This window comes from Procambarus clarkii, chromosome 42 (genome assembly GCF_040958095.1).
Source record: "Procambarus clarkii isolate CNS0578487 chromosome 42, FALCON_Pclarkii_2.0, whole genome shotgun sequence".
Taxonomy (NCBI): Eukaryota; Metazoa; Arthropoda; class Malacostraca; order Decapoda; family Cambaridae; genus Procambarus; species Procambarus clarkii.
The window spans coordinates 16111017-16126436 of NC_091191.1; the positions used below are offsets into that span (position 1 = coordinate 16111017).

The 15420-nt window shown below is 40.3% G+C and overlaps 1 protein-coding gene across 1 annotated transcript in view; it reads left to right on the plus strand.

Moving 5' to 3' along the window:
• The first annotated feature begins 1396 nt into the window (after nt 1-1396).
• LOC138349888 (putative neural-cadherin 2) overlaps nt 1397-15420 on the plus strand; it is a 139724-nt gene continuing 125700 nt past the window's right edge. Inside the window, exons 1-3 of the mRNA XM_069339609.1 lie at nt 1397-1589; nt 11316-11549; nt 14788-14951. Coding sequence (XP_069195710.1) covers nt 1397-1589; nt 11316-11549; nt 14788-14951 — 591 coding nt within the window. The remainder of the gene's footprint in view (nt 1590-11315; nt 11550-14787; nt 14952-15420) is intronic.

Here is a 15420-nt window from a genome sequence, read left to right on the forward strand (position 1 = left end):
GCCACAGAAGCTGCTCTCTCTATTATATTGATGGTGGCCAAGTTGTTTCTATCATATTCCTGTCTGGGTCTTCCGTCGTTCGGTGGGGGGTTATATATGACTACTATTATAATTTTCTGTCCTCCAGTTGCTATGGTGCCTGATATGTAGTCACTGAAACCTTCACAGTTCTGAATTACCATCTCTTCGAAACTCCAACCTTCTCTTAGTAGCAAAGCTACACCACCTCCTCCTCTCTCTTCTCTCTCTTTCCTCGTGTGTGTGTGTGTGTGTGTGTGTGTGTGTGTGTGTGTGTGTGTGTGTGTGTGTGTGTGTGTGTGTGTGTGTGTGTGTGTGTTTGTTTGTTTGTTTATGTGTGTGTGTGTTTGTTTGTTTGTTTGTTTATTTGTGTGTGTATTCACCTAGTTGTGCCTGCGGGGGGTGAGCTTTGCTCTTTCGGCCCGCCTCTCTAGTGTCTATCAACTGTTACTAACTACTGCTACTATATTTTTCCAAACCACACACACACACACAACACAGGAAGCAGCCCGTAACAGCTGACTAACTCCCAGGTACCTATATACTGCTAGGTAACAGGGGCATAGGGTGAAAGAACCTCTGCCCATTGTTTCTCGCCGGCGCCCGGGATCGAACCCGGGACCACAGGATCAAATGTCCAGCATGCTGTCTGCTCGGCCGGCCCGCCGCCTGTGTGTGTGTGTGTGTGTGTGTGTTTGTGTGTACTCACCTAGTTGTTCTGGCGGGGGTTGAGCTTTAGCTCTTTGGTCCTGCCTCTCAACCGTCAATCAACTGGTGTACAGGTTCCTGAGCCTATTGGGCTCTATCATATCTACACTTGAAACTGTGTATGGAGTCAGCCTTCACCCCATCACATCCTAATGCATTCCATTTGTCAACCACTCTGACACTAAAATAGTTCTTTCTAACATCTCTGTGGCTCATTTGGGCACTTCATTTGTGTGTGTGTGTGTGTGTGTGTGTGTGTGTGTGTGTGTGTGTGTGTGTGTGTGTGTGTGTGTGTGTGTGTGTGTGTGTAGATTTCAATATCACATATCATAAATAGTAAGTTAACTTCAGTGCAATTTTAATGCACATATGTAGTGAGAACGTACAACATAGTGACAGCAATATTGATCTCGCTCACCACGAAAGTGGCCGAAACCAATTACATTGTGTCAGTAGAAGGAGAAAAGTAAACGTTAACGTTTCATTAGTTTAAATACCTTAAAAGAAACTTAAAAAAGCAGACTGTTAACATTGAAATCAGTTCATGTATAATAGCAGGTGGGTATTGTATTGCCTCTAAGTCATTGTTTTCCATACCAACAATCATTCATGTTATGTCCGTCGTGTCTAACCTTTCGTGTTGTCCACACTAACACGACGTGTCCACCCTATGCCCATACTACAGCCCCTGGACCGTGACCCACCCCACGGCCGGGCTCAGTGGCGACTGCGTGTAACTGCGTCGGATGGCGAGCTGGACACGCACACTGACGTACGTGTCAACCTCAAGGACGTAAACGACAACGCTCCGTACTTCCCCTCCCACATCACCACCACCACCATCTCCGAGGACACGCCCAAAGGTAAAGTACCACAACCACACAGTCACTTCAATCTCTTACCAAGTTCTCGAAGAGCGGACACATGCTCAATGCTTCGTATTATCGCCATGACAACAATAAGCAAAACGCTCCCAAAGGTATGATTTTTAATATTTCATAATGGGAGCGAGCTCCTGCCAGACGGAAGAGCGCGTACATAGACGAGGTGAGCTCTTAACTTGTGCAAAGACTGCTCGTTCCTGTTCAACGTGCGGAATGGGTAACTTTCCCGACTGTTAAAACTAAAATTTCCATTTACGTACGGGAAAATTATTTGTGTATTACATTGTTTCTGGTGAAGTTGAAGGTAAACCAGCCTCGTTTGTATGTAAACTTACATTTTGTGTATATAATCTTCTGTCGTGTAATTTGCTTTACCTCTCTACTCCTGATGATGTAACAAGCGAAAGTGCTTGGGTTATTTGATGTCTTGCATTATATATGTGTTTTTTTCCTGTATTATCAGATCTTGCATTATACCTGTCTTGCATTATATTTGTTTTTTTCCTGTATTATCAGATCATGTAATTAATGACTGTTTTTGCTTGAGTAAATGGTCCGACAAATTTATCTCTGAAGAGACGTGATGAAAAATTATTTTATGACTAAGTTTCTTTAACGGAAGAATGGATTGAATCCCAATGTTTGTTGAGAACAGGAACCTCGGTAGTCTTGTCGAGGTCCCATTGCTCCTAGACACCTGGGTGCCACTGATTGCCCTGGGAGCCTTTCAGTCGAACCACGGGCGGAAACGCTACTAGCGATCCGGCCGTGTCCCACGGAAGAGTGAAAGAAAACTCAGTACTAACCTTAAGATGTTGCTTCACTCAGCAACAACACTTCCTCTGAGTCTTGCTCGCCGTAACAAAGGAGTCACATGTCACTTGTCTCTCACCTGTGTCACGCAACTACTCACAAGGTCGCCAGCTGGGTTTGTAACTTTGCATCCCAGCAAAGCAGTTCAGTGGTTAAACTCTGTGTCGCCCAGCAATAGTACGTTGCCACATTCACAGTGTTGATTCAGAATTACCAGTCTAGGGCACGTTTCCATAAATATCAGTGTACTCAAGTACTGCCAGTCACTAGGATATTTTCCATAATATGAATAATAATGATCATAGTGTGGCGCATATAGTATCACTTATATAATGCTCAAAGAGAAATGGAGGGCGCACGTAAACACATCAGTAAAATGATATGAAATTTACTATCGAAAACTACATTAAGCATATAAGAAATAACACAAGGGTGAATATATGGAATAAATGATCTGGATATAAGCATATCCTAAGCTATAGTCGCCCTGGAGTTTAGTGAAATGAACACTACCTTTCTTTTCGTTGATTGCAGTAATAGTTTTGTTCACTTTGCGTTTAAGGTCTTCCACAGGGTTCCTCGTGATTCGCTGAAATTTAGTGTCATCACTAAGGATATCGCTAAATTTATTCATGTATTATTGGGTAGGAATCAACACATACGCTGCTGTCATGTCGGCTTTTCTTATTGTTACATCTTACAGCTTTTTTTGCTGTTTTGCTGCTTCTTTGAGTCTTGGGGTTAAGATTGTTGATGAGTATGTTCCTCGTTTTATCCCGGCTTCTGTTAGTAGTTCAGCCTGAAGTGTGTCAGTGGTGATGACTTTATTGTTGTCGTCTAACATGTGGATGTCGTCCAGAAGCATTTCAATTTGAAGGCGTTTTTGATGCTTCTCAACGCAAAGAAAGGTAGTGTTCATTTCACTAAACTCCAGGGCGAATATGGCTTAGGATATGCTTATGGCTCTGTTAAGACACACAAACCAGGTAACCCACTACGTCCAATAATCAGTCAAATACCAACTCCAACCTATCACCTGGCAAAAAGACTTAACAAACTCCTAACTCCATACTCTCCAAGCAACTATAGTCTACAATCATCAGCAGATTTCCTAGAATTAATCAAAACTACACAGCCCGATGGAATCATTGCTTCCTTGGACGTCGAATCCCTATTTACTAACGTCCCAGTCGACACCACCATAGAAATTATACTGGACAGAGTATACAGAGACGAGAGCACCCCCAAATTAGACATACCCGAGCCACACTTGAAGAGCCTTCTCGAAGCATGTACATAGGAAGCTCCTTTCATCAGTCTGCAAGGGGACATGTATCTACAAATAGACTGAGTAGCAATGGGCGTCCCCTTAGGAGTATTAATCGCTAATTTTTACTTGGGAACCATCGAAGATAGAGTCTTCAGTTGTAGACAAAAACCAACTGTATACTGCTGTTATGAAGATGATGTATTCATCATAGTAAAAGACTCAGATGAACTAATTTATCTAAAAAGCCATATAGAGAATGAGTCAGTACTCCGATTTACACATGAAAATAGTGAAAACAACAGTCTATCATTCTTGGATGTACTAATAACAAAAATGGAACCTCTTTAAGCACCAGTGTATATACTAAACCTACCAACATAGGATTATGCGTGAACGGTAGAAGTGAGTGCCCCCAAAGTCAGAAAACCAGTGTTTTCAATGCTTATATTCGTCGAGCGCTTACCCACTGCTCCGAATGGAGCAATGTGAGTAGAGAGTTTGAAAGAATAACTTAGGTATTGGTGAACTTTGGATATTGCAACACGGAAATAAACACAGCTATAAGAAGACACCTGGACCGATGGTACAATCCTGAACCTAGACCAGAAACCACAACACCTCCTATAAAATTATATTACAAATCAACTATGCACAGTGAACACAAAAAAAGAAAAAAGAATAATGATGGAAATAATCCGTAAAGTAGTATAAAACACTATTCCTAACCAAAACATAGACCTGATCATATTCTATAAAACAAACAAGACTACCGAACTCCTTATTAAAAACTGCCCGAAGCTGACGGAGAAACCTTTACAGCAGTCAAGCGTTGTATACAACACTTGTATATGTGTACCTAGTAGCCAGAACGCACTTCTCAGCCTACTATGCAAGGCCCGATTTGCCTAATAAGCCAAGTTTTCATGAATTAATTGTTTTTCGAATACCTAACCTACCTAACCTAACCTAACGTATAAAGATAGGTTAGGTTAGTTTAGGTAGGGTTGGTTAGGTTCTGTCATATATCTACGTTAATTTTAACTCCAATAAAAAAATTGACCTCATACATAATGAAATGGGTAGCTTTATCACTTCATAGGAAAAAAATTAGAGAAAATATATTAATTCAGGAAAACTTGGCTTATTAGGCAAATCAGGCCCTGCATAGCAGGCAGAGTACGACGTTCTGGCTACTAGGTACAACATATATATATATATATATATATATATATATATATATATATATATATATATATATATATATATATATATATATATTATTAAATATGACCGAAAAAGTAAGATTAATAATTCTAACACGAATTTTCTCAATCTTTCGTACATTACGCTTCACTGTTGGAGGTAAATCAAAAATCACTTCTCCAAAATTCATTTTTATTTCTAGTCTGACGCGACACGGGCGCGTTTCGTAAAACTTATTACATTTTCAAAGACTTCACAAATACACAACTGATTAGAACTTACGTCTCTCTGATATTATATCTACATTTGAGTGAGGTGGGAAGGGTGATGTGGCATTAACACAAGACAGAACAGGAGGGGATATTAATAGGGTATTAAAAGTATCAACACAAGACAGAACAGAAACAATGGGTATTGAATAGAAGTGTTTGTAGAAAGCCTATTGGTCCATATTTCTTGATGCTTCTATATTGGAGCGGAGTCTTGAGGTGGGTAGAATATAGTTGTGCAATAATTGGCTGTTGATTGCCAGCAATCAACAGCCAATTATTGCACAACTATATTCTACCCACCTCAAGACTCCGCTCCAATATAGAAGCATCAAGAAATATGGACCAATAGGCTTTCTACAAACACTTCTATTCAATACCCATTGTTTCTGTTCTGTCTTGTGTTGATACTTTTAATACCCTATTAATATCCCCTCCTGTTCTGTCTTGTGTTAATGCCACATCACCCTTCCCACCTCACTCAAATGTAGATATAATATCAGAGAGACGTAAGTTCTAATCAGTTGTGTATTTGTGAAGTCTTTGAAAATGGAATAAGTTTTACGAAACGCGCCCGTGTCGCGTCAGACTAGAAATAAAAATGAATTTTGGAGAAGTGATTTTTGATTTACCTCCAACAGTGAAGCGTAATGTACGAAAGATTGAGAAAATTCGTGTTAGAATTATTAATCTTACTTTTTCGGTCATATTTAATAATATATGTCTACAGGAAAGACTGCTACCAAAATATACTAATATATATATATATATATATATATATATATATATATATGCGAACAAGCCTGAATGGTCCCCAGGACTATATGCGAATGAAAACTCACACCCCAGAAGTGACTCGAACCCATACTCCCAGGAGCAACGCAACTGGTAACTACAGGGCACCTTAATCCACTTGACCATCACGGCCGTCAAAAGGAAGTGATAGCCGAGGCTATTTGAGCCACTTCCCCGACGGCAACTCGGATGGTAATCTTGGGCATAGCATTTCACCAAATCACCTCATTCTTTGGGGCACACGTGAGGAACACAAATGCGAACAAGCCTGAATGGTCCCCAGGACTATATGCGAATAAAAACTCACACCCCAGAAGTGACTCGAACCCATACTCCCAGGAGCAACGCAACTGGTAACTACAGGGCGCCTTAATCCACTTGACCATCACGGCCGTCAAAAGGAAGTGATAGCCGAGGCTATTTGAGCCACTTCCCCGACGGCAACTCGGATGGTAATCTTGGGCATAGCATTTCACCAAATCACCTCATTCTTTGGGGCACACGTGAGGAACACAAATGCGAACAAGCCTGAATGGTCCCCAGGACTATATGCGAATGAAAACTCACACCCCAGAAGTGACTCGAACCCATACTCCCAGGAGCAACGCAACTATATATATATATATATAGTTGCGTTGTTGCGCTATATATATAATTAGCCGAAAAAGTTAGGTTAGGTTAGGTTAGGTAGGTTAGGTAGTCGAAAAACAATTAATTCATGAAAACTAGGCTTATTAGGCAAATCGGGCCTTGCATAGTAGGCTGAGAAGTGCGTTCTGGCTACTAGGTACGACATATATATATATATATATATATATATATATATATATATATATATATATATATATATATATATATATATATATATATATATATATATATATATATATATATATGTTGTACCTAGTAGCCAGAACGCACTTCTCAGCCTACTATACAAGGCCCGATTTGCCTAATAAGCCAAGTTTTCATGAATTAATGTTTTTTCGTCTACCTAACCTACCTAACCTACCTTTTTTTGGCTATCTAACCTAACCTTACCTATAAATATAGGTTAGGTTAGGTTAGGTAGGGTTGGTTAGGTTCGGTCATATATCTACGTTAATTTTAACTCCAATAAAAATAAATTGACCTCATACATAGTGAAAAGGGAAGCTTTATCATTTCATAAGAAAAAAATTATAGTAAAAATATTAATTCAGGAAAACTTGGCTTATTAGGCAAATCGGGCCTTGAATAGTAGGCTGAGAAGTGAGTTCTGGCTACTAGGTACGACATATATATATATATATAAATATATATATATATATATATATATATATATATATATATATATATATATATATATATATATGTCGTACCTAGTAGCCAGAACGCACTTCTATGCCTACTATTCAAGGCCCGATTTGCCTAATAAGCCAAGTTTTCATGAATTAGTATATTTTCTCTATTTTTTTTCTTATGAAATTATAAAGCTACCCATTTCATTACGTATGACGTCAATTTTTTTTTATTGGAGTTAAAATTAATGTAGATATATGACCGAACCTAACCAACCCTACCTAACCTAACCTAACCTATCTTTATCGGTTAGGTTAGGTTAGGTAGCCGAAAACGTTAGGTTAGGTTAGGTTAGGTAGGTTAGGTAGTCGAAAAACAATTAATTCATGAAAACTTGGCTTATTAGGCAAATCGGGCCTGGAATAGTAGGCATAGAAGTGCGTTCTGGCTACTAGGTACGACATATATATATATATATATATATATATATATATATATATGTCGTACCTAGTAGCCAGAACGCACTTCTCAGCCTACCATGCAAGGCCCGATTTGCCTAATAAGCCAAGTTTTCATGAATTAATTGTTTTTCGATTACCTAACCTACCTAACCTAACCTAACCTAACTTTTTCGGCCACCTAACCTAACCTAACCTATTAAGATAGGTTAGGTTAGGTTAGGTAGGGTTGGTTAGGTTCGGTCATATATCTACGTTAATTTTAATCCAATAAGAAAGAATTGACCTCATACATAATGAAATGGGTAGCTTTATCATTTCATAAGAAAAAAATTAGAGAAAATATATTAATTCAGGAAAACTTGGCTTATTAGGCAAATCAGGCCATGCATAGTAGGCTGAGAAGTGCGTTCTGGCTACTAGGTACGACATATATATATATATATATATATATATATATATATATATATATATATATATATATATATATATATATATATATGTATATATATGCAAACAAGCCTGAATGGTCCCCAGTACTATATGCAACTGAAAACTCACACCCCAGTAGTGACTCGAACCCATACTGCCAGGAGCACTCTGCTGGCGTACAGGATCCCTTAACCGCTCGACCAACACTACCAGACAAAAGAAGATGGTAGCCGAGGCTATTTTCATCCCCCTAGCGGCACTCGGTTGGTAATCTTGGGCATGGTATTTTATCAAATCACTTCATTTTTTGGGGCACACGTGAAGAACACAAATGCGAACAAGCCAGAATGGTTCCCAGGACTATATGCAACTGAATGAGTGATTTAATAAAATCATCACAATGAATGACGTGATTTGATAAAATACCATGCCCAAGATTACCAACCAAGTGCCGGCGAGGGGATGGAAATAGCCTCGGCTACCATCCTGGTAGGTGGCTGTTTTGTTTAGCAGTGGCTGTTGCGTTTATCGGTGGCAGTTGGGTTTACCGGTGGCTGTTGGATTTATCTGTGGCTGTTAAGAGTTACTGTAGACGTTTGCCTGCACAGGTAGTGGTGGTCGACCTACGGTGAGGACAGGTAGAATGGTGGTAGACCTACGGTGAGGACAGGTAGAGAGGTGGTAGACCTACGGTGAGGACAGGAAGAGTGGTGGTAGACCTACGGTGAGGACAGGTAGAGTGGTGGTAGACCTACGGTGAGGACAGGAAGAGTAGTGGTAGACCTACGATGAGGACAGGTAAAGTGGTGGTAGACATAAGGTGAAGACAGGTAGAGTGGTGGTAGACATACGATGAGGACAGGTAGAGTGGTGGTAGACCTACGGTGAGGACAGGAAGAGTAGTGGTAGACCTACGGTGAGGACAGGTAAAGTGGTGGTAGACATAAGGTGAAGACAGGTAGAGTGGTGGTAGACCTACGGTGAGGACAGGAAGAGTGGTGGTAGACCTACGGTGAGGACAGGAAGAGTGGTGGTAGACATACGGTGAGGACAGGTAAAGTGGTGGTAGACATAAGGTGAAGACAGGTAGAGTGGTGGTAGACCTACGGTGAGGACAGGTAGAGTGGTGGTAGACCTACGGTGAGGACAGGAAGAGTGGTGGTAGACCCATACGGTGAGGACAGGTAAAGTGGTGGTAGACATAAGGTGAAGACAGGTAGAGTGGTGGTAGACATACGGTGAGGACAGGAAGAGTGGTGGTAGACATACGGTGAGGACAGGTAGAGTGGTGGTAGACATAAGGTGAAGACAGGTAGAGTGGTGGTAGACATAAGGTGAAGACAGGTAGAGTGGTGGTAGACATACGGTGAGGACAGGTAGAGTGGTGGTAGACATACGGTGAGGACAGGTAGAGTGGTGGTAGACCTACGGTGAGGACAGGTAGACTGGTGGTAGACATACGGTAAGCATTATGACCGCTTGGAGGTCTTCAGTTGTGCCTTTCTGTCTGTTGTTTCGTACTTCCGTGTTCCCATATTGAATGGATGACCTGACGCGCGATATCAGTTCTTTCCTTTGATCCGTTTATGCGTCTCTGTCCAGCCTTTGTCTGTTCATCAATATAAAGAATTAGTACCAATTGGTAAGGAACACCAAAGGATGGAAGTTACTGAAAAGATGTATTTAAACTGGCTTTCTGACTTTCGAATCGCATGTGTGTGTTGTCCTCTCGATATAACTCATTATTTCCTTATTCGTAGTTTTTCCCTCTCTCTTTTCTCATTATCTCACTCATACCTCTCATCTTTTCGTCTCATTGCCACGCAGCTTATCGGATTCATCTTCCCTTGCAGAGTCATTTCCCTCCGGTCTCTTATCATTATTCTAATTTGGTCATGAGGCGGCCTTAATATCATAGCGTGGCTCTCTCTTCTCCCGAAAATGCTGGGTGCTGGCACGGCGCTCCTTCTGGTACCATCAGCTCTACAGCCCTACTGGAGAAGGCAAACATGTTTGGTTCATGGCGTTGTGTCGTGTGGGGCAGGGAATGCCATGCTTATTGCAGCGCCAAATGTTATAAATTCATGTGGTAATTATATTGAATTGAAAAAAAATAATAATGAATAAAATACATCAGTTGAACCCCTTGAAGCTATCTAAACTATGTGACGATATATGCAAGATAATCTTTCCTATGATAAAATCCCAACTGTTGACTATCTCACCGAATCACCAAACAAATCGTCAATCTTGAAAGAAAACATTAATATCCAACCCATCAGGTAATATATATGAAGTTGAAATTAATGAAAAATTTCTTCGCCAGAGAGATGAAAAAATTTCAGCCAAATGCGCAAGAAAACTTAACTTATTTACGGAATGAAGCGAATCACTGAGATGCTTCAGGGTGAATACCACTAAAACCATATCTGGTCTATAATTTGGTGTTACTGTTGATAGTTTTCTCATGAAGGCTGAGAGGAAGTTCCATTAAGCAAGAAAGTGGTAGTATGATTTGAACTTTCTTAATATGTGCTAAAAAATTGTCTAAATTTCATAGGCTTGAAGCGTATAACTCAAGGGGCAAATTTACGAAGCAGTTACGCAAGCTCTTACGAACGTATACATCTTTCCTCAATCTTTGACGCCTTTGATTACATTTATTAATGAGTTTATGAGCATGAAAACTTCCCAATCATCTGTTGTTATTGTTATAAACAGCCTCCTGGTGCTTCGGAGCTCATTAACTGTTTGATAATTGTAAGCAAAGCCGCCAAAGATTGAGAAAAGATGTACAGGTTCGTAAGTGTTTGCGGAAGTTTTGTGAATCTGGCCCCTAGATTCTATAATTCTCCTACTTATAGTTCTGGGTTATTTAAATTGCTAAGAGTTGGCTATAGATTCACTGAAAAAAAGTGTATTTGCATGTAATAGATTGTACGACTCATTCCGTTGACGTTTTCTTCAATATTTTTTCATATATTAATTTAAAATAAATTATAATTATATGTATTTATACATCTATGTGTGTGTTTACATTTGTCAAGTAAAAACCAGCCAAGCCGAAGCAGAGAAGCAGTAACATCTTACTGTTGAAGTTTAGTTCTCAGCTTTTCACGACTAAGAAATTTACAGCATTCCTAAATTGGAAGATGTGATCCTTACTGACGCCGTCTTCCCTAAGGCACCGTGGTGGCCCAGATGGTGGCCACGGACCACGATGACCCCGATGAGGGCCACAACGCTCGCCTGGTCTACTCGCTGGAGAAGAATGTGATAGACGAGTCGAGCGGGAGCCCCATCTTCAGCATCGACAGTCAGCTGGGGCTCATCACCACGGCGCTCTGTTGCCTCGACCGCGAGAAGACTCATCGGTACACCGTGCAGGTTGTGGCCACTGACGGCGGTGGCCTCAAGGGTGAGTGTACGGCAATGGGGGGGATGGGGGGCCCTCTAGTGCACTCTAGACAGCTTCTCTGCTCTGTTTACCGAAGGGTTTCTAGATCTAGCGTACCACAGGGGGCTTTCACGGTTGATGTACCATAGGATACACGCGTATACCGCTGGGTTCTGCAATGTACCGAAGGGGGCTTCTATGGTGGGTGTACCGCTCTCTTCTCTAGCGTACAACAGTGTGGTTTTAGTAGTGTGTTTATGAGGTGGTTTAGCTTGAGTATACTCGATTAACCTGTCTATACCATTGGTAGTACGGAGCATCAGTGTGCGGAGTCAACTCTCCATAAGCCACCATTCTGCCATCTACTTTAGCCTTCTTGATTTGTAAATCGAAATAATACTCGTCATGAACAATTCAGTCGTTCAATATCAATAACAAAACAGTAAATAATGCAGCGTTTAGGGAACTAATGCTTAAACTCTGATTGGAATAAATCTCCACAATATAAAAATCCTACGGTGATAATACCATGAATGGTAACTGACAGTCACAATTAGATTGCCCAAAAATGCATAAATATGTTGCATAAAATATTGATTTAATTATTTATTGGATGTTAACGCTAGAATTCAGTTCATAAGGTAAATTAGCCAATCGGGAGGCACATGGCATGGATTTAGTTTTAACTACTAGTAAGGAGTTTGTAAATGATGATGTGGGGAGTTTAGTTGAAGTGATCGTCGTTCAATCTAATTAAATATCAGATTTTTTATGAAACAAATAGTGGTCGCAAAAAAGTTCCTGATTTTAAGCTTGACAATTTAGCGGAACTGCTTGAAGAGTTTTCCTACCCAAATGAAAAGTATCTCACTGAAGTAGAGCAACTGATCAAAAGTATCCATCAAACCAAACTAGTTAAATAATGAACAAAAAAGTTACACAAATATTTTTTATTTTATGCATCAAAAATTACCAGAAAGCAATGAGGAGAATACAACAAAATATATTATATTAAAATTTAATGCAAAGTAACTCGCTCGTCTTGGCATTCACGAATATTAATTACATACTACAGAAAATAGCACAGCAAGCCGAAAATATATTTGTTTTACATGGAGAAAACTCTTTTTTTCTTCTTTCCAAGTCTATTAGTTACACAACAGAAGAAAATGTTGACTTAGAAGAGACGGGAAGGATATTAGTTATATTTTATATCATTATTGTTAAGTAATAAATAAAAGTCAGTCGGTTCATTGAAACTTGCGAATAGAATGTTCTTGCGTCACTATTAAAAGTCAACGACAAAAAAAGTTAGTACTTTAAAATGTTATCCAAGATTATTAAACAACTCTAAAAATTATATTATTTCAACATTGGCCATACTTTCAATGTCACTCAAGCCAGGAATAGTTCCGCAAGAAGGGAAACCGTGCCAATGTCACGCCAACTCCTACCAAATAATTTTTTTCTTCTCCTTGTAATTACCGGTCAATCAGCTGATCATCGGTAGTCGGTACATTCCTGAAACAAATAATTCGAGAACTCATAGTATATTATTTGGAGTCAAAGATAATTTCATTATCAAAATGATTTGCATAAAAATCGTGTGTGTATACAATGAAATCACATTAACGAGATATATCTATGACAAAATGTTTGAAGCTGGACAGGGATCAAACTAGCGTCCTGGGTGACGCCAGATTCTCGTCCGAGGTCACCCTGGACGGTGGTGCAATCCCACAGTCCTACTCCTAAAATATTCTCAAAATTTTCTTATTAATTATCTTGATTTCGTTTGTAATACTTCTATATATATGTTGAAAGTAAAGCGATAGACATCGTGTTATTTTTCAGAAATCATTCAATAAAGTTCCTCAACGAAAACTATTTAAAAAACAGAAACAAATGGTATAGATAATTTTGCATTAAGGCTTTCATGCAAAATTGGTTATCCTGATACAAAAGTCTACTTCGAAATGGAAATGCATCTGGATGGATAGAAATTTCAAGAGGAGTGCCCTAGCGTTTAATTTTGGGACCAGATTTGCTCATTTAAATGAGATCGATAATGATCTATTCTATGTCTTAATTTATTGAAGCCTCTTAACTGGGAAGCAAAGCTGCAACACCAAACAAGCAAAGGAGATATAAAGCTGACTAAGATATATTAATTAATTTGTCAAACTAACGATTAGCAGACGCATTTTAATGCTGATAAATGCAAATTATTACATATTGGAAACAAAATATAAAATGTTTCATGATTAACAACACCGATTTGATGAAAGTAAATGAATAAAAACACCTGTGAGTGAGTGAATAATGACCGGAGATCAAGCAGAGCACAGAAACTGGAAAAGTATCCAGTATAGAATTTTTAATTTAATTGGAAGACTTTTCGCGTTTCAATCGGAAAAGTCATTCTATTTTTTGTGGATATTTAGAAAAATATAATTAACAAGTAATCTTCCTCTTATCTGCACCTTAGATTGTTTGCAACATTATAAACAAACAAACTTGCTTTTATCTCATGTTCTATTGCTGTTTAAATGCCTTAGCAATTCTTGTAATATACCAAGTAACTAAGCTTAATTATGACCTAGCACTGGCTACTCAGACACCTTTGTATTATCAAAACTGACTGTATTCATGTCATGAAAGAGTTAATTAGCCAACCTGTGAACAATCGCTTCTTATTTCTTATGGGAGTGTACGACCAACATTGTACTTCAAATCTGGTGAATTAGCCTTTCACCATAGCCTTAGCCTTCCCTATAGACTTTTCCCCATAGCCTTAGCCTCCCCATAGACTTTTCCCCATAGCCTTAGCCTCCCCATAGACTTTTCTCCATAGCCTTAGCCTCCCCATAGACTTTTCCCCATAACCTTAACCTCCCCATAGACTTTTCCCCATAGCCTTAGCCTCCCCATAGACTTTTCCCCATAGCCTTAGCCTCCCCATAGACTTTTCCCCATAGCCTTAACCTCCCCATAGACGTTTCCCCATAGCCTTAGCCTCCCCATAGACTTTTCTCCATAGCCTTAGCCTCCCCATAGACTTTTCCCAATAGCCTTAGCCTCCCCATAGACTTTTCCCCATAGCCTTAGCCGTTCCCCCTTTCCGTTAGATTCCTGTGGGAATATTTGTGTTGTATTGGTTGCTGTGTAAACTGTCTCCCTGAACCAGCCTCTTCCTCAGGGACAAGGGCAGGGACAGTGACAAGTGTCTCCCTGAACCAGTGTTTCCTACCCCCTGTAGGGACAGGGACGGTGGTGGTGGAGGTGGGGGACGTGAACGATGTACCGCCGAGGTTCTCGCGGCCAGAGTGGACGCTGGACGTGTCTGAGAGTCTGACCCGGGACCAAGTCCTCGCCACCCTCACCGTCGTCGATCAGGACGTCTCCAACAACTTCTCCTTCAGGGTCAGTTCTTCTTCCCCCACACCTGACCTTCAGGGTCAGTTCTTCTTCCCCCACACCTGACATTAAGGGTCAGTTCTTCTCCACCCACACCTGACCTTCAGGGTCAGTTCTTCTCCCTCCACACCTGACATTAAGGGTCAGTTCTTCTCCACCCACACCTGACCTTCAGGGTCAGTTCTTCTTCCCCCACACCTGACATTAAGGGTCAGTTCTTCTCCACCCACACCTGACCTTCAGGGTCAGTTCTTCTCCCCCAACACCTGAACTTCAGGGTCAGTTCTTCTCCCTCCACACCTGGCATTAAGGATCAGTTCTTCTCCCCCCACACTAGACCTTCAGGGTCAGTTCTTCTCCCTCCACACTTGACCTTAGGGGTCAGTTCTTCTCCCCCCCCCACACTTGACCTTAGGGGTCACTTCTTCTCCCCCCCACACTAGACCTTCAGGGTCAGTTCTTCTCCCTCCACACT